Source organism: Triticum urartu, chromosome 1, assembly GCF_003073215.2.
Source record: "Triticum urartu cultivar G1812 chromosome 1, Tu2.1, whole genome shotgun sequence".
In the NCBI taxonomy this organism is placed as follows: Eukaryota; Viridiplantae; Streptophyta; class Magnoliopsida; order Poales; family Poaceae; genus Triticum; species Triticum urartu.
The window spans coordinates 512,197,467-512,217,075 of NC_053022.1; the positions used below are offsets into that span (position 1 = coordinate 512,197,467).

General features: G+C 46.8%; 2 protein-coding genes across 3 annotated transcripts; one reads left to right on the top strand and one right to left on the bottom strand.

Annotated features, from left to right (window-relative positions):
• Positions 1 to 9,373: 9,373 nt before the first annotated feature.
• Positions 9,374 to 10,477, top strand: LOC125524071 (protein LURP-one-related 5-like). Its single transcript, XM_048689145.1, has one exon. The coding sequence runs from the start codon at positions 9,460 to 9,462 to the stop codon at positions 10,189 to 10,191; it is 732 nt and encodes a 243-aa protein (XP_048545102.1). The 5' UTR covers positions 9,374 to 9,459; the 3' UTR covers positions 10,192 to 10,477.
• A 1,162-nt stretch (positions 10,478 to 11,639) lies between these two features.
• LOC125524082 (outer envelope protein 39, chloroplastic) lies at positions 11,640 to 17,265 on the bottom strand. Of its 2 annotated transcripts, none has more exons than XM_048689164.1 (11): positions 17,116 to 17,265; positions 16,934 to 17,000; positions 16,775 to 16,807; positions 16,288 to 16,432; positions 14,849 to 15,007; positions 14,698 to 14,768; positions 14,539 to 14,617; positions 14,347 to 14,462; positions 14,127 to 14,274; positions 12,967 to 13,036; positions 11,640 to 12,220 (listed from the first exon to the last, which is right to left on the bottom strand). In XM_048689164.1, the coding sequence occupies exons 1-11, from the start codon at positions 17,147 to 17,149 to the stop codon at positions 12,057 to 12,059; spliced, it is 1,086 nt and encodes a 361-aa protein (XP_048545121.1). In that variant the 5' UTR covers positions 17,150 to 17,265; the 3' UTR covers positions 11,640 to 12,056. The 2 variants fall into 2 exon arrangements, with proteins under 2 accessions (XP_048545121.1, XP_048545112.1); XM_048689155.1 differs by having other exon boundaries at positions 16,775 to 16,810.
• Between the last annotated feature and the right edge of the window lie 2,344 nt (positions 17,266 to 19,609).

Genomic DNA, 19,609 nt, shown 5'->3' on the forward strand with positions numbered 1-19,609 from the left:
AATAAATTCATGGCATTGGCATTACCCTTTCAGGAAGACAAAAACAAAAACAAAATAATGAAGTTTTCTAAGAAAGAATGAAACCCTTTAAGAAGAAAGAAAATGAAAGAGAAAAACACTTTCAAAACTTGCACGCAATTTGCACTGAAATTGCACTTTTTGAAATATGTAAAGAATAAGCATATAATGGTGCAATTTTTGCATCCTACTATAATTTACACATGGTGTAATTGAAATAATGTATTTCCTTTAAGAAGAAAGAAAATTTAAAAAACCTGCGCACTACTTTGCACCGAAATTGCACTTTATCATAATTTGCAAAAAATAATCATATAATCATAAAACTTTGGCACATATTATATAGTATTTGTATGTATATAATCACACTCAGCCAAAAACCTACAAAAAAAAATAACTAATAAAGGGGGAAAAGGAAAAAAGAAAAACGCAGCCCAGGAGAGCAAAAACGAGCTCAAGAAGCAATTTGACTGACATATATCTAAAGTGATGTGTTAATGGATTCCTTTTATGCAGATTACACACAGCCCAACTCACCACCAAAATGACACAGAAAAAAAAAAACAGCACACTTCTCAAAGCAGAATCGGACGGCCATAAAATCGACCGACCCAAAAAGAATTTTCAGCTGTCTGACATATATCTAAAGTGATGTGTTAATGGATTCCTTTTATGCAGATTACATGGAGAAGTACAAATCCATGTAGTTTATTATGTCCTAACACCTGAAACAAGGGACAACGTTCTCCTATATGATTAGGATTGGTGCAGTTGAACCTAGTGGCAGAGAAAAGCACTTCTACCATGCACGGGACGTCCCGTGCATGGATCAACCGTTGACTCGGTTTGAGTTTAGGATGCATGCAAACTTACCAGTAGTATTTGTTATTCCTAGAGTAATATAATTATATATTCTGACAATCAATCAATCAACTTTACGGCTTCTCTCTCCTCATTTTTCTCTCACACCACATGCACACAGGGTGAGTTCTCTCTCCTACTCATTAGTACACATGCATTTGTTTTCAATCTTAAAATTGGAACAACTATATATGTTCAAATAAACTTCAGAAAAATATTCCATTTGTACATGTGTTTTTATTTCGATTTTATCTTCAAAATAAGCCCAATATTGAATATGCTTCGACAAAGTTCAAATTTCAAAGTTGAACTAAAACCATGACAAAAATTATAAAATGGAGGGAGTATAATTTTGTTATAAATAATATGAAACATTTAATTTTTAAATAAAACTCAACTAGATGAAACTAACTAGGAAATATCACGTTACGACATATTATGTGAAAGAAATCAATGTGTGTGATGTCAGGATGCTATATTTTACCTGTTTAATATTGTGATGGCACATATCCCAACGAAACAAGGGAGTGGTGGATGCATGCACGGTAGATACCGTGCATGGTAGAAAAACCAGTCTCCCTAGTGGCAGGATCGGCTACAGACCCATGTGTGATTGCATTTGATGCATACTCATGTCATGTGCTTCACTGTTTTGGTTCCTGTATACATGATATACCTACATTTGTTTATGACATGTTATGGCGCAAAATTCTATGATGTTGCTTCAGATCTTTTTTGAAATATCGGCCAGGTATTGACTGAGCCGGGCATCAGAGTGTGCAACCAGTGCCCAGCTGAGCCTTTCAGCATAAGCGGCAGGTTCTTCACGGCGTGTAGGTCATCGTCGTTCACCACTTGGACCACGAGCATATAATCACCTATCCAAATCGCGGGATCCGTGGAACCGTCGTACTTGACATAGTTCGTGAGCTTAAAAGTTCAGCGGGAAGGGACGGGCGACCACCCAATCCTAGAAAGACGACGAGCACACCCTGGAGAGCCCCCCTATTTCTCGGAGAGCGTCAATGGTTTGGTGTGCGTCATTGATGCCAGCATCCTCATCGTATCTGGAGAAAGCCGGCCTATACCAGACCGTGGCCTGCCCGTGTAGCCTAGCTATCTGCTCAGCTGACGTCTCATGGCAGCGTGGGGGGGCGTGGCGTGGTATGCCCGGACTGGTAGATCGTCCAGGGTGTGTCGTCCTTGGGCGATGTCGGGTGACATTTCTTGGATGGGATCTTGACTTGCCCAACTTCAGATGTCCATGCTGCCCACATCGTGAGATACATCAGCATGGCTTTTCGTGCGACGTCCCGCCACCTCGGGAGCGCCTTTGTTCTTATTGTCCAGTCGGGGGCTATTTATCCAAAACCATCACATTTGGGGCTAGAGTAACAACTTGGTACCAGATTTAAGCCAGGGCACAGAAAACCATCGAAATTGTGCCTAATGTGTAACGCGGGGCACTGATAGTCTAATAACATCGCGAAAACAGTGAAACTGACAAGTTGGGCCCACCTGTCAGGCTGACGTGGCATGCTTAGGTGGACAATATGCTGAGCTGGACAAGGGTCCCACCTGTCAATGACTCATGTGTTTATTTTTTTACCTTTTCTTTTTATTTCTTCCCTCTTTTCCTCCATGGGCATTTCAACAAACATGTTGTGAGCGTCCATTGCTTCTTCCCTGTCTCCGGCCGAGCTCCGTCGTGACTGATTCTTCTCCGTCGCCGAGTTGTGTGCGCCGCCGGGCGACACGTACACGCGATGGAGACCAGGTCGCGTTCCCGAGCCGTGTGGTGGAACTGGCCGCCTCCCTCGGCGCCGTGCAAGGCGTGCCCGAGAAGCCCCTGAAGCACGGGTCGCGCAAAAGCTCGGGCGGCGCCCATGGTGTTCTTATGCAGTTGGGGATGCGACGGTGGTCTCGGGCCGCCCTTGTCGAGCATCGCCGACGCTAGCGCACCCGCCGCCAACGGCCGGAGGCAGGAGAAGACGATGGGCGCACATGGCAGACCCGTGGGCGGCGCACGGCCGGCGCAACAGCGAGCTGAGGTGCGGCTCGTGCGGCGGCTGGTGGAGCAGCTCGGCACGACGGCGCCGCCGTCCGCCGTGCGCAGCAGCACACCAGCTCCAACACTCGGCCACTGCGGCGCTCCCGTCGGGGCCGTGGACGCACTCGGCCACTGCGGCGCTCCCGTCGAGGCCGTGGACACACTCGGCTCGGGTGGACACGACTTCCTGCGCCGCACCTCGTCGCAGGGGCGCTGGAGCCAAGGAAGAACGGCGTGGTGGCCGGACGCTCGGGAACGGGTCCGACGAAGGGAGGCGGGGATCTGGCGCTTGAGGCAGAGGGGAAGAAGGTGGATGACGGAATCTAGCGGCCGGAGGTAGCCGTAGGGACGCGCTGGGACGGTTCCCTCGCTGGATCGGGCGGCGTCGAGCCGTCGTGGTCGTCTTCTTCCGCCGGGAGTCTGACATGCTCGTCGTTGACCCTCCAGTTCGTACATAGAGAGGGGAAGAGACGGGAGGAGGAAGAAGTAGGTGGGGGTTGCCGGTGGGACCCGTGTCCACCTAAGCAATTTGTACAAGTAGACATGCCACATCGGACCGACAAGTGAGTCCAACCGGCCAGTTTCGCTGTTTTCGCGAGATTATCACAGCATTAGTGCTCCGCGTTATGCATTAGGCACAATTTCGGTAGTTTTCTGTGCCCTGGCTTAAATCCGGTACCAAGTTGTTACCCTAGCTCCAAGTGTGATAGTTTTGGATAAATAACTCTCCAGTCGGCCATCACAACGGAGAGGCCAATCTCCTACACTAGGGTGCAGATCTGTAGCCCACTTGTGTTTAGAAACCACACTGTAGTCTGCAGTGGCGTCCAAGTCCTTCATCGGGTTACGGCCTTCCTTGGCCGATGCCTTCTTGGTCGCCTCCTACTTCTTCTTGTTTTTCAGATTATCCTCGTACTGCAATATCTGCTGCCAGCGGTCATCGACGGCCTACATCCATTGGAGCAACCGGTTTGTTGTCCCTGACTACCTTATTGGCCGATCTGGCCAGCCTCTCACGATATTCATCGTGGCGTGGGATGTCGAGCGATTCATTCAGAATGTCTTCATCAAAGGGACCAAACACATTATTGGGATCCCCATTCTCATCACGTGAACCATCACTTGAAGGGCTGTCAGGGGCGCTGATGCTGTTTCCATTGGTGTTTGGCATGTCCACCATGTAGATGTCGTGTGTAGAGGTCTCCTTCCACTTGCCTGAGGGCGTTGTGGCTGGTGGTTGGATGTTCATGGACTCGTCGACCTCCTCTTCTGTGGTGTCAACCTCATCGGTGGTTCCTTCGAGGACGTCGGTGGGATCTTTGACGTTGGCAGTGATCTGGGTGTTGGGTGGGTAAAAAAATTGACTTTCTCTGGCAACTCCGGGATTTGATTTGACATAAATATTGGAAGATCCAATGTCTACTGCTCCTCGATCCGGTGAGATGCCAACCTGAGAAGATCAGCTGTCCGCGGAACCACGGTGTACTCTGTGTTGCTGAATCTTAAGATCAAGCCTAGAGCGAAGGCTTCGACTTGGCCGAGGTAGCTAGTTAAGTTGGCGACAAGGGTGATGTTGCCTAAGACGAACATCTGGGCCAAGCGCGATGATCGTGATGGAACCAATTTGAGCGTTCATTTGCACTCCATCGCACCGTGGTGTTCACCTAGTAGGACTTGCATGGGCCACAACTATCAAAACTAAATCCAACAGATCCCTCGGTAGTGTATCCTAAACTAGGCTACTTGGCGCGATGGTAACAAAGACGAGGAGATTCAGGCTCTCTAGAGGAAATAATACCCTACGTCCTAGTTGTGTTTTATTGCGTTGGAGTGCATCGAGGGTACCATTGTAAGTTGTTTATCTACAAGCCTGGTGCCTGGCTTATGTAGCATACTCGAGGTCCTAGGGTACATGGATCCTAGTCGGCTATGTACGGGAAGGTAGAATTCTCCATGACCCTGGCTTCTTATCTTGCACGTCAAACCTTTTGGAATCTTCGCGTGGTACACCATGGCCCGCCCAAAGTGGCCCTGGATGGAACCAGACCGTGACCCCCCGTGATGAGAGGCCCCTTAGTCAGGGCACCATCATCATATGCCATGAATGAGGGTTGGTGACGGCCGCATGGCAGGCTCTAAGCACGCGGTTGTAGCTCGAAGGCGGCGGTGGTGCGATGAGACGGGGTGGCGGAGCAACGTCGAGACATGGCGTGAAGCACTTGGATGTCGTGATAGGGGAGGATGTGGTGGCGTAAGGTGATCAGGGAGCGACTACACGCTGAACAACTCGGAGGACACGTGGGGCCGGTGCCAAAGGGATGGTCACGTTGTCACCGGCATGGCATTGGTTGGTGGCTGTGCCGGCGCGCGGAGGGAGTTGGACGTAGTCCGACGGTGGCACGGGGGCGTTGGGAGAACTAGGTTCGGCGTGAAAGTTTATTGGCGCCAGCAATCCCAATTTTAAAGTGTCTTATATTTTTTCTCTCTCTCCTTCAACTAGTATAAAGGCTCCTTCATATGTCTTTTTTAAAAATTTAGGGATACAAGGGTGCTTAGGCAATCTGTTAGAGTGCTATCTTTTTTGGCAAAAATGTTAAGAGTGTTTTGTTACCCTCGAGCCTTTATATTGGCAATTAGTCCCTCCGTTCCTTTATATAAGATGTATTTATTTTTTTAATAAAGTTTCATAATGTAAGGTGCATTTCTTCCAATTCCTTAAAAATCTGTTTTTAGCCCTCTAGTAAAAAGGAAAGTGTCTTTTCCCCGATGCATGTATCTCTTTTTGTAAAGGGATAAAGGATCTCTCTCCTGATTGTGCATATATCTTACTTTCCTAGCTTAAATGATTTACTTGACACTAATAAATGATTTAGCTAGGGTTAATTTTGTCCTAACTTGTGTATAATTATATGCCTTGGTCACTGTGCTGAAAATTATACACCTTACATAAAGGAATGGATGAAGTATTATGTTAGAGGGTGCGTGCTTTCAAGAATCTAGAGTTTTTTTTTCTCTAGAGAATTTCGATCTATGCATAATCAATTATGGCAGTGCATACAACACTAGCGGTAAAGAAAATTACAGCCAGATATGTGGACCTGCTATGCTCTTGCTGTTTCTTGGATCGTGATGGTTGGATTTACTGGAACAAGAATGTTGGAGGGTGCGTGCTTTCGGGGATCTAGGGTTGTTCTTACTTTTTTTTTGGTTATTGATGGAACAAGAATGTTGGAGGGTACATAGAAATCGTCGCGAGCCTGGAGCAAAGCAACCAGACATGCCGTAAAAAATAAGGACCAGTCTCACCGTAGGGAGAGGGTCTACACCGGCGCACCCCGGGTCCCCGAGTTACGGAGGGAGAGAGGACAGGACCCAAAGGCTCCGTCCGGACCACTTGATCCTTTGCGTGGGTCCCTCCGCCTCAGGCGCAAGAATCTTTCCTTCCCAAGCCTCCGCCCGCGTGGGCTAGTTCTTTTCAGCGATTTTCTCAGAATCGTCCCCCTCCCCAGCTTCTTTCAGAATCGTCACTTCATATATATATATATATTTTACAATCATATCTAGTTAAGGTCTAATTAGCTAGGATTGTAAAAAAAAACATATGGAGTAGTGATTCTGGGAGAAGCTGGGGAGAGGGACGATTCTGAACTGGCCCTAAATCGAATCCGAATCGCGGACCCGAGCGTTGCGGTGTCGCACTGCCGTCTTCTGCCCGTCCGGCGTGCCCATGCCCATGCGTCATATGGCGTCGACCTCGATAGTTCAGTCAGTTCGGGCGTGTTTGGTTCGAGTTTGCAATAGTAGTTGCATTTCATGTTCATCTTCAGCTAGTCTGGTTCTGAAAAAACAGCAACATATGCGATATTTGTAAATTGTTTGGTTGCCTTCTTATAGTATTCCTGCATTAGATAATACACAAATGCACTTTGTTTGGTTGCCAGCATTAGCCCAAGCGGCACATGAACACGGTGTTTGGTTGCCCGCATGTGATATGATTAAGAACTAGCACTTGCACTTAGCACACAGGGTTAAGAGCTAGCAGAGGGAGGGGAGAAGAAATGCAGTGTGCGTCGGACAATGGCGACTGCGGTGGCTAGTGGCCGTGGCGCCGTGTCCGACATGGCAAGCATGGAGTCGTGGACGAGCGACCCCGTCGACGGCACGGCGAGCGACACCGGGGCGAACTAGTTACGGCGCTCGCGCAAAGCGAGTCGACAGAGGAGAAGAATGCAGTGCTCGCACCATGGTATCGTCAGTGCAGTGAACGAGAGAGGAGGCTAAGATGATCGACGCCGGAAACGACTCTAGTGTAGTAGGGCGCGAGAGAGGAGGTCAAGATGATCGACCCTGTCGACGACGCGGCGAACTGCAGTGTGCACGGAGGCAGAGGACACAAGAAAACAGTGTGTGCGCCATTGCAGTATCAATGCAGTAGGAGGACAACAGAGAGTATGCCGAGATGAGCGACACCAGAAATGACTCTAGTGTAGTAGGACGTGGGCAAAGAGATCAAGGGGAAGGGCGTCGGCGTCGAGGGGGGCGAATAGGAGGGCTTTGAGCAGAGGACAGAGGAGCTCGACATGGCGGCGTTAGTGCAATAGACTGTTGTTTAAAGAGAGATGAAGCTATGATCGTCGAAACCAAAAACTTACAACACGAATGTGGTGAGTAACTATGAGATTAGGCTGCTGGTCAAAGGAAATTTTAAATAATCGATCGTGGGCAATGAATTTGACAAAATTCTTTCATAATAGCTTCAAACGAGAACACGAAATAAAGTACCTCCGACTGACCAAACTACGAACCGATCGCTTAAATGGAACCATAGCATCGAAATGCATTTTTTCGTGTAGAGCTTATCTCGAATCGAAGCATCGTTGTGTAGGTCAAAGAGACAAGGAGGAAAGGAGATTAGAGAGAAGTTTACCCGAGGTTCAAGAAGACCTCACCTAATCACCTCGCATCCCTCGCGTCTCCGCTTGTGCAAGGGCCCGCTCGCCTGCGCTCACCTCTGCTTGGCTCGCAAGAAACTGCTGATGTGAACGTTTCCAGCATGCCAAGCCCAAAAATGCTTTAAAAAGTGGCTGGATTCTTTTCGTACGGGCCTGATTAAAATATATGCACGCTACCAAACACGTCCTTCCTGTCACCGACGAACCCCACTCGCAGCACAGGCCGATATGTAATCTCATCCCGCCATACTAAACAATCTTATCTGAACCTCTCGCTTTACCTCAAAAAAAAAAGACCTGAACCTCTGGCTCCTCCCAGCACCCTTGCACGATACGGTACGGTACGGAGGAGAAACACAAACAAACATTCCAACCGAACTCCCATCCAATCCAACCACGATCGCGCTCGAGCTGGTTCGTTTACGATCGCAATCGCCTCCTAATTACGTTATCTTCCAGCATCCCCCGCCGACCGTGCCCAGCCCATTATTCCTCTTATTCCTTTGCTTTCCCCCGCGGTCTCAGTCCGGTCCCTTTCCCCATTCCAAACAGGCCCAAGCTGCCTTCGATAACGAACTTGCCCACCGCCCCCGGGCGCACGGCGAGACCCAATCCCTGTCCATCGCGGTCCATCAACATGACACCTGCAGGGTTTGGGTATGGATATTACGTGCCCATATCTGCACCCATCTCAAAAAAATTCACCCATCCCCGTATCCGTACCCACGCACCGGGTTTCAAACTGTTCCCGTATGCGTACCCGCAGGTAAAAACTACCCAGCTAGGTGTGTATGTTTGAGCATTTACATTTTCGTATTTTGACACATATTGACAGCATCTCAGCACCTACATACAATATTCCATCACATATACCCATCTAGGAGATCAGGAGAAGGAGCAGGCCGGAGGCGGCTGGTTGCTTTCATGCACGCAGCGGCGGTGGCTTGGCGGCAGCACGGCGCCGACCGCCTAGGGTTAGCAAGTGGGCGCGATTTGATGGTGTGTGTGAGGTTCAACCGCCTAGGGTTAGCAAGTGGGTGCGATTTGATAGTGTGTATGGGGTGCAAGGGGGTGGGGCGCAATTTTGGATCCGGAATTTGGAGGGGGCGGGACGTGGTTGGGTCCAGTAGCAGCTTAGGCTTTTTTTATCTTAAGTCAATGACACATGAGACCTATTTGATATGGTTATTATTATATGGGTTTGAGGGTTTGCATGTATGGGTATTGCCTTCCCATACCCGTACCCGCCTAACCCATTGGGTATGATTTTTCTCATTTAAAAACCCATAGGTGTTTTAATTTCTCATATCCTTATTCTATTAGGATTTTTATCTGTTCGCAGGTAGCGGGTACTCGTTGCCACGTTGAGCCGTCCATCGCCACCACCTCCTTGTGTACCCGCTCGTGGGGTGGGCCCGGTGCTGACCCGGCCCCACGAACCCGGAACCCACCGAGAGAAAGAAAGAAAAGCTAGCCGAGCCGCCCCACCGCCCACGCTATTTACCACCTCGTTCTACGCGCGGCGACACAGACGAGAGCAGAGAGAGCCAGACTAGTCCGAGCGCGCGCGAGAGAGGTATGAAGGGGGGAGAGGCGCCGGCGCCGGCGGCGACGGTGGTGGTGGGGGAGGAGCACTGCGAGGCGGAGGACAGGGAGCTGACGGTGCGCAAGACCACGCTCTTCTCCCCGGGGGACGGGCTGGAGGCCTACGACCACCGCACGGGCGCGCTGGCCTTCCGCCTCGAGACGTACGGCCGGGGAGGCGCCTGCGGCGGGGGCGCGGCGGCGGGGGATCTGGCGCTGCTGGGCGCCGCGGGGGACCCCGTGCTCACCGTCCGCAGGCGCCGCCCCAGCCTGCACCACCGCTGGGACGGCTTCCTGGGCGACGGGGGGGCCGCGGGCGGCGCCAAGCCGCTCTTCTCCGCGCGCCGCTCCTCCATCCTCGGCGCCGGGGCCGGGGTCCTCGTCGACCTCCTCGCCCCCGCCCACTCCCCCGCCGCCAAGGAGTTCCGCGTCGACGGGTCCTTCCCCAGGCGGTGCTGCCGCGTGGTGGCGGTGGCCTCCTCGGGCGGCGCGGGCGAGGTGGAGGAGGGGGAGGACCAGGAGACGGTGGTGGCGGAGGTGCGCAGGAAGGTGGACGAGGGCGCGCACGTGGTGCTCGGCCGCGACGTGTTCGTGCTGTGGGTGCGCGCCGGCTTCGACGCCGCCTTCGCCATGGGGATCGTGCTCGTGCTCGGCCGCATCACCGGGGACGAGCTCGACGGCGTCCTCGGCGAGGAGCTGCTCCTCGAGGCCACCTCGCCGGTGTAGTGGTAGCCACTAGGCTCCCCGTGGTTGCCTGGTCCTCTGTCCCCCTCCATTGGTCTGCGCAGGCAGGCAGGGTGGGTGATGCGCATCTCGCGGACGGACTCCTGGCTGGCATTGTTGCCTGGCAAGCAAAGCTTGGATTGGATCGAGCTTGTAGCTTTGAGTGAACATGGACAAGATCTCCACTGCACTGCACTGTTTGATTATTACATTAGTTTTGATATAATTATAAAAGTACTATCTGGAATTGTTAAACAGGGTGTTATGAAAGTCTTCTATACCTACTGAAGATTCGGATCCATCGCTCATGACTACTGCAATTAAGCGATATATCTGGTGCAAAGCGTAACCGCGCGCGCTGAATTTACTCTAATGTGGTAAAATTTTCAAAAATTGACTGCAATTCATCCTAAAACGATGCTATAAACCAGAGCCGACTGCATTGTCTTCTATCTCGATTGCCTCGTATAATATTGGTGATCCACCTGAGCTACCTCACCACGAGGTGTGCGTATTTGGAAATTCAGAGTCAGCAAGTTGGAAACTGGGAACAACGTGGTGTGGCAGTGAAGAGAAGGCCGTGCTTTCAGACTGAGAAATTAAGGCCTCTTTTGGTTCATATGATAGGATTATCATAGGAATAGAAATCTTATAGGAAATGAGATGACATGTATCTCAAATCCTATGAATAGTAATAGGAAACAAGATGTCATTTGGTTGACACCAAAGGAATTTTTTCATTGAGTCTAGGCTCTTTTTTATTTTCCTATGAAATGTGAAGAATAGGAACCAATCCTATGTAGGAATAGGAATCCATTCCTATAACCAAAGGGCTTTAAAGGAAAAAATCCTATAAGGATCCTATCCTCTAGAATTCCTATGAAATTTCTCTAAACCAAAGGAGAGATCCCCTCTACCTACAAAAGATTCGGGTTTGGTCATGCGACTGGTTCCAATAGCTCATGAGTCATGACTTGTGTAAATTAAGAGGTACTCCACTAGTACAAGCTAAATTACCACTAGTGATAGCAAATTTACTTCTGTGTAGTACTACTAAATTGCAAGGTCAAGTTTTCAGAAAAGAAGATTATCATGAAACATTGGCATAAACCGAAGCCGAGTGCACCATTTTCAGTCTCGATTGCCTCGTATAATTTTTTTGAACTACCTTGCTACGATGCGTATACATTTTCAAAATTCAGGGTCAGCAAATTGCAAACTGGAGACCAGTTTATGTGGCGGTGAAGCGAAGCTGGCGCTTTCAGGCCGAGAAATTAAACGTGCAACCTCTCCTGTGGACGGCGATCAACTTGGAAAAATAGGACAATCGTCACAATATCTCTTTCCCTTTCGGCGCGAGCAGTGCACCGGTGAAGACCTGCCGTCGCTTTGGTTGGTTGGTGAAATGTGTGTAGCAACATCAGCGCATCCCAACCACAAGGCAGGTCAAATTACCGATGATTGCGACAACATTGGGCCAGAAAACCGTGGCGGCAAATCAGACAGCTCCTCCTAACGCTGTACAGTTCATGAAAAATATACAAGAAAAAGAAAGAATAAAAAATAAATATTATTCTCGATCAGCTTGAGCATCTCCGATGGATGATGATGCATTTTATCCCACTAGCAAAGAATAAGACGGTATGGGGCACCTTCAGCCAAAGCTCCGCAGGCCACAGCTTTGCACTCTGCACATGTCATCTCACATTCTCATGAACTGTCCGTTCAGCATCCAGCAGAAGATAACAACAACCTCGACTGTACAACCCTCGGATGCCTTGGACAGTTGCGCCGAGGCATGTTGGCGGAGAGGTGCTCGCATGTCATGGCTTGTAACTCTATGCTATGTCAGGTATGTTCTTGATGATCTATGAGCCAGCACCGCCAGTGTTGATGCTGAAGTAGAAGGTCTTGCGACTGAAGGCGTTCATGGCGTAGTCGACTCGGATTTGGCCTATGTCCGTGTTGAAGTGGACGCCGTATCCAAACCCGACACCGAATCCCGGTTTCCCTTGCCGAAGAGCCGGATTGCCTGCCATCATTTGGTGAATGATGAATGATCATTGAACAAAAAATCACAGCAGGACGGAACGAGTATGGTCAAGGAAATACTATCATACTGAGATATGAAGAAAAAAAACATCAAATGCAACTCAGCATTGATATGTTGCACTAAATGTTTCATAACCAGGAGTGGGCATAAAACAAAAGGATGTTTGAGGACTCTACTATAACTCTTGTCCAATCTGTGCTCTATGGTACAGTATGCTGATGTCAATTGCATTGTCCTCATGTTGATAAGCTTAACTCCTTCAGTCAAATCAGGTGATGTGTTGATTTACTTAGTTCGATCTTCATTGGTTGATACATCACGTCAATGATATTTGCATGATTTTCCACCGCAGAGACATCTTGATCTTGGTTATCCCATACAAAATGCCAGAATTTTTTATTATTTAAGCTTCTACTGTACTACTGAATTTGTAAGTCCAAACCAATTTAATAGTAAGCTCTAACTGTTTGAGAAAGGCGTGCTTGCTTTCCACACAGACACAAAACTGCACAAATTTAGTGTAGCTGAGTAGCGAGCAACTGTAAATCAAGCCCCTCATTTTTACTTTATGAATTACACTGTTCAATTTTAAAAGCATCGGAAAAGCTTAAGTATATCAGCCTCATTTTCTTCTAGTTGCAATTAGATTTTTATTTTATTTTGAAAAAAAGGCAAATAGAAATTACTAAGTACTCAAGTATGCAAAGATGAAGCGAAGCCCTTACCAGGAACATGACGAGCAGATCCTAAATCACTACCGCAGTCCATGAAAAGAGAACCTTCGAGATTCTTTGCCTTCACAGAAACAGACGTTTCAGTATTTGATTGATAATCCAAATGGACAAGACTACCACAAGAAGATAAACCCAATATCAACCAGTACGGATTTCCATTGGTGGAGGATGCTTTAATAGTCAAATAAGTGACAGCACCAACGGTGAGTTCACTTTCTACTAGAACAATCCCAGGACAATTCTTTTTGCCTGGCAGTCTAGCTAGAGTTTGCCAAAGCATGTGTAAATTCAATGGAAATTGTGTATTCTCATACAGTAGTTCCAGTCATGAGTGGTATGTTCGCTATGCAATATCTTAATATTAATGAACTGATTAGTGTGTAACTCTATCCAGCAAAACTCTAGCACAAATTAAGTAACCACAAGAAATGTCCTTATTGTGCTAGTTGCATTTAAAAGGCTGAAAATGATATGGCCACATGATTTCTTCAGAATTTTGGTTCCATTTATGCAGATCTGATAAAACTTGCACCGGTTAACTACCATACAAATATAAAATGGATAAAGTCATCTAGTAAGCACCAAAATTAGTACAGTATTAATTTGTTTTAGAGAGACGGGACTTGCTGATTCTCGAAGAAGAACCAATTGCAAGCCTTCATGTTATATTCCGCTAATATAGTTTGAATTTATCTTTCTTCCAGTATCAAGATTAAGCAGGTTTATTAGAAGAGAGAAATTCCCATTTATGCTAACTTCTGAACTTTCAACCCTAAAATTCTATCCTTCGACTATCAATTCCTCATCGCAGTCCTTTGCAGTATTTGGTATATTCCTCTTGCATGCAGACACCACCTATCATCCCATAAATTTGACCCATATATGCAACAGGAGAAAATGTAAAAGACCACAATGGGTAAAAGAGAAAGAAAAAAAGGTGAATATTGCATAAAGCATACAAATTAATAATGATGGCAAAAAAAAGAGTCCAAGTAAATATGTACGCATCTAATTGATTGCATTTTTTTATCCATTTCATGTTTGGATGCAACTTCTAGTTACTTCTGGTTCTTGGATTACCAAGTTTGATTTACGGACTACATAAACTGTTTGGGGGATTATATAATATATATGGCTTGTTATTTACATACCAAAGGAACCGTGTATTCGCAGTTACCAATTAGGCACAGTCTTCCTGAACCAACTGCACCCTCGCCATAACCCCGGACGCTACCAAGTCCACCTATTGCAAATGCTTGATACGGTGCCATGTCGCCCACAATGGAACCGCCTGTCAAGCTGCAGCATAGGAAGAGATTAATTAACTTTCATAGAAGAGTGTTGCTGCACTACAGTAGGCAGATGCAGTACCTAGTAACCAAAAATGTTGGCCCCAGTTTAATGCCTTTCGAAACAGCACATTTAACTCTGTTAAAAGTTAGTGATTTTGGTACAAGTGGCAATCCTTGTTCCATTTGAAAATTAACCTGTCATTGGGAACTATATAAGATGGAGTTACAGTCAAGTCAAGGAAAGATGGAGATGAAATAAACACAAACTTACTCTTAAGAAGCTATTATCTTTAACATCCGCATAACCAGACTCTTGCTTCAAGATAATCATGTTGTCATGGAGGTTACCACTGCATCATAAAAGAACATTAAACAATGAGACTTCTTTTTATTGTATCAAAGGGCACCTCCAAAGAAATACTGTTATCACCTGCATGTTAGGGGAAAGCCTTCGTGGTCCCTAGCTATTGAGCGCCCATCATTATTAACAGGACGGATATGCTGGAGGGAAAGGACATCTGATAAGAGAAGTTGTACAGCATGAAGATGATGCAAACAACTGGATTTGACTAGATGCTCACCTCAAACTTAACACTGGTTCCAGAAGTCCATTTTGATGTTGTCGGTTCATTAATCTCCACCCCAAGCGACAACCGGCTTAGATTCACCCCTCTGCTCCCTGACCGTGTGAAGTTGTCAGCCGGAAAACCATGCACCGCAATTTCTGGTGTCATCGAGTGCTGATTGCTCAAACCAGCACGCAAACAAGAAAAGGTGTGTGAACAGAAAAGACAGCATACAACGCCTAACCACTTTTCACAAGTTCATACTTACATACTTCATAAAAATAATTACCCGATCAACTTGCATGAAAGGTAACCATTCATAATGGAAGTAATATGACAAAGATCAAGCCAAGTGTATGGTACGAGCAACCATCCAATCCTAATTCCAAACGTAATCCACTTGTTTTGTTTGAAGGGCGGAATGGATTGGTCCATTATCACCTTATCCCTCACAAGCACAAAATTAAGACAAGATGAGGGATGGTGTCCTCACACCAACACCAACAGTCATGGGACGGTCTTATGATGGGCAAACCCGTTCTAGGATAAGGTGGTCACCAAACCAATCAACTTGCAAGATAATGGAACCATTAATTGCTAGAATTACTACGGCGAATAACGTCTTCTGCTTAATACTTCAATTACAAATTCAGACACTGGTGGAGCCGATGCCCCAGCATGCCAGGGCGGCTACCTCAGGTCAGTTGCAAGCAAAAGGGATTGTAATGGTCCGGCAACAAGTAAAGTAGGGCAGGTCCATAACCAACACAGCAACTAGAGAGGCCTAAAAATTGATTCTCCATTCCAATCAGGAACAACAGACAGCATTGAGTAGTTGAGTTGCAGGCCCATCACACAACAATGATAGTGAGAATGTGTGCTGCAGAAGGTGTGTTTTTACTCCTTTCTGCCAAACATTTGTCTAAATCTCAGTGTATACTGGTGTGCTGTTGTACTTAGTATGCTTTGTTTCAGATTTTTCAATGGTTTTTGGGTAACTCGAGACCCTGTTTTGATTTTGATCAAAGAAGACAGGGTATCTCTCTGTGCTCAGGAAAATAAAATTAACTTGAGAGCCTTACGTTGTTTACAGTGATTAGTCATGTTAAATGTTAAACATGCCATCTGGTGTTTGAGTTTAAAATTTTCCTATTTCTCATGATATTGTATCCACCACTCTACTGCTACATCTACTATAGAAGAGATGTTAACAGGGCCAACTATCACTCTACTACATCTCTTCTACTCATTTCTAGTGCAGAGAACACCAGAGAATTAGAATACCAATGAAAATGAGAAATGAGTACTGTTAACAAGATCAATGAAGTATAAATTGCTTAGCAACAATTTAAAACACTATACCATGTTTCTGCTATAGCACTGCAGCATATATATTCAATTTCAGACAGAAGGCTCAATTAAGAAGCCGAGATACAATCAGACAGAATGCAGACCTGAATGACAAACGACTGCTGCGATAACCATTCGGGCCTTGGGCGTCTAAAGGCAACAACAACATTAGAGTCATTGACACCCTTATCCAGAATCACGTCCAACTTCTCACTCCTCCCAAATAGGCTTGGGTGTTTGAGGGAGATCCTGCAGACCAAACTTCACAACTCAGAACAAAATGGTACAACTTCAGAACTCGGAACAAAATGACACAGCTTCAGAACTCGGAACAAAATGGTACAGCTTCGGAACTCAGAACAAGATGGTACAACTTCAGAACTCGGAACAAAGTGGTACAAAGTTTAAACAGAGAGCAATCATTCGTAAATCCAGACGGGTATTCTGCGACGCGTGTGAAGTGAAATACACCGACGCGTGCACGCACACATGGACGCGCACAAATCAGCCAACTATGCCTGCCTGAATGAATTCTGTGACGCATATGAACATAAACTTTACTAGCAGCGGAATCAGGACACGCAACCCCACCTTCCGACGATTTGCGAGATGGTGGCGCTGGAGCTGCTGAAAGGAAAAACAGACCAAGAAAACAACACAGTCAGCAATCCAAGGTCCGTAAACAAAAAACCGCGGCGTGCGGCCCGACCGCGGCCGGCCAATCGGTCGTGGAGGCAAAAGGGCGAGCACCTCAGGGGCGGCAGCAGGAGCGCCTCGCAGAGCATGTGGGTGAGGTCGACCTGCAAATCCACCTTGGCTGCGGCATTCACGCAAACACGTTAGCCACGCGCAGTCGCGGAACGCCAAAACGGCGGAGCGGGCGAGGTAGGGATCGAGCTAGAGCCGCGGGGGGTGGGGGAGGGGGCACGGACCTTTGCCGGCATTGACGCTCTGCTGGGCTCCCATGGCTGCGGACGCCGGTGGGGCTGGGAGGCGGGCCGGCTCATGCGGCGTCGGGGGCGGGGGCGGGGGCGGGGGTGGAGTGGCGTCGGGGGTGGGGTGGGGTGTGGGGGATTTTTGAGCGGGAGGTCGGGTCGGGTGCCTTGCGTGGGGCGGAGGGAGAGGCGGCAGGCACTGGGGTTGCTTCGGTCGGGCTACCACCGTCGCGTCCTGCCCAATTCTTAATCGCTTTCCCTCTTTCTTTTTTGCCTAGGGCTCGTAGTAGTAAAGTGGAACGGCTCGAAATCTTTTCCTCTCTTCTTTACCTGTGGCTCTAAATCTTTCTTTTTTTCTACTATGGCTTTCGTTTCACCTCGCCCGTTCTCTCTTTTTTAAAGAGTATCTCTAGCGCATCCCTAGGGCTCGTAGTAAAATGGTACGGCTCGAAGTCTCTTTTCTTCAGCCATGGCTCCAAATCTTTTCGTTACCTTCAATACATCCTATCATCTTCTTCTTTTTTTACGGGGAATACATCCTATCATCTACACCCTCCGTTCCTAAACATATAATGTTTCGATAGTTCGGTATATGATGTTTGATAGTTCAAAATATATGTTGAACTATCAAAACATCATAATTGAACTACCAAAACATAAACACCATATATTTAGGAGCGGAGGGAGTATCCTCTAAGCTCTACAGCGTGCTTGATTCGTGGGAATTAAAGGTGGGGAATGGGAGTTGAGAGGTGAGAAGATTAAAAGTCCTTTGATTGATCAGAGGGCATGGAAAATTTAAGTGGAAAAGGGAATGGGAGTTGAGAGGGCCAATTCCCATTGTCTTCTTTCCATGGGGTACCCTGCTAATTTGTGGGCAGAGCTCTATTCCGGTCTAATTCTCAACTTATACCAAACAAGGGAATGGAAGTAAAATCTACTTCCCAAGTCTAATCCCTATGCAAACTCCCACGTACAAACTCCCATTCTCTTGTCTTAATGGCCACCAAATAGGTTGCTAGGGTTTTCATTTTCCCTCTCTCATTCTCTTTGTTCTGCCCCTCTCTTTGAGAGTCTACCCAAGTCGCAAGATGTATAGGTTAGGTTCTAGGGTTAGTTCTGTCTTGGGTGTAGGCTAGCATCTATTCAAATTAACCGCTTTTGGATTTTTCATTTTTGTGCTAGATCTTTATAAAGTGGGATGGCTTGAAATCTTTGTCGTCTTCTTCAAAAGATCCAACGGAGTTAGCGCACAGTGACAGAGCTGGGAATCAACGTTTAGAGGCCAAATGAGTCAAACTTTTGATAAACAAGGTTAAGCTATATATACTAAATACTTTCTCCATTCCAAAATAAGTGTCATGGTTCAAAGGGTGCATTTTCCCAAATTATTGCACACATGTGGATTATGGAGGAAAACTTTGCCCTTGCCAGCTCGTTGCCCCCGCTACCAAGAGAGCTGCCAGAGCTAGGGCATATGGTCAGTTTGTGGCTCCGACACAAAGTGACTCAATTATAGGAGCTAGCTTGCCATGAAACTTGTCACTCGATTGGCTCTGGCAATCTAGTGCCTTAAGGGGCAATGTGATTGAACGGTCATCTTTTTACCCAAGTAATTTACGCCATTTTTAACTAGAATGTCAAACAACATGGATGCGCATTCCATGTGTTCACTCCCTACACACATAAAAAGACAACAAAATTGCACCTAATATGTTCACTCCCTGGTCTTAGTGAGTGAAAGCTATGACTTCGTTCAAGCCAGGCGATCGATATGGGACGAGATGGAAAGGGTGAAGAATAAAGAAAAGGAACAGAGAAGTGGTTGATAGTAAGTTGGATGTCAACAACTTGAAGAGCTGACTAGTTTTGAAGGCCAACCACAGGGGCAAAAATTATATGTAGGTGGACAGGAGGCAACAATAATGAATTGAAGGAGGAGGTTTACTATGGGCACGACCAAGGTAGTCGGATGTGGAGGACCCGTTTAACACATGTGTTTACTCTTGTTTTAGTTCTCCTTTAAATATATATGTGGAAATGTTTTACTTAATATATATAATATACTTCCAACATTTGGTAGGTAAAAATGGATTCCATCTAGTTTTATATTTAACTCATATAGTATTGAGATTTGTTGATGCATATCATCAAATATAATGGTTACACAACATGTAAAAATGTTACCATATATATACTCCTTCATTTTCGGTTTTAAAGGCCCACACACATCCCTAAATCGACAATCCACCAATTTAATCCAAATTATATATCACAATAAACATCATTATAAAATATAGCATTTAAGGTCAGTGGCGGAGCTAGCAGAAGGTCTGGGGGGGGGGGGGGGAAAGAAATATGCATCTTTGGGGGGGGGCAAATGGGTAAACTCTGCTTAATTTAACTCCCTAAAAAAATTTCCCTTCAGTAATTAGGCTAAGATTGCACGTAGCTCCGCCGATGTTTAAAGTTTCTAATGGTATTTTTCTGA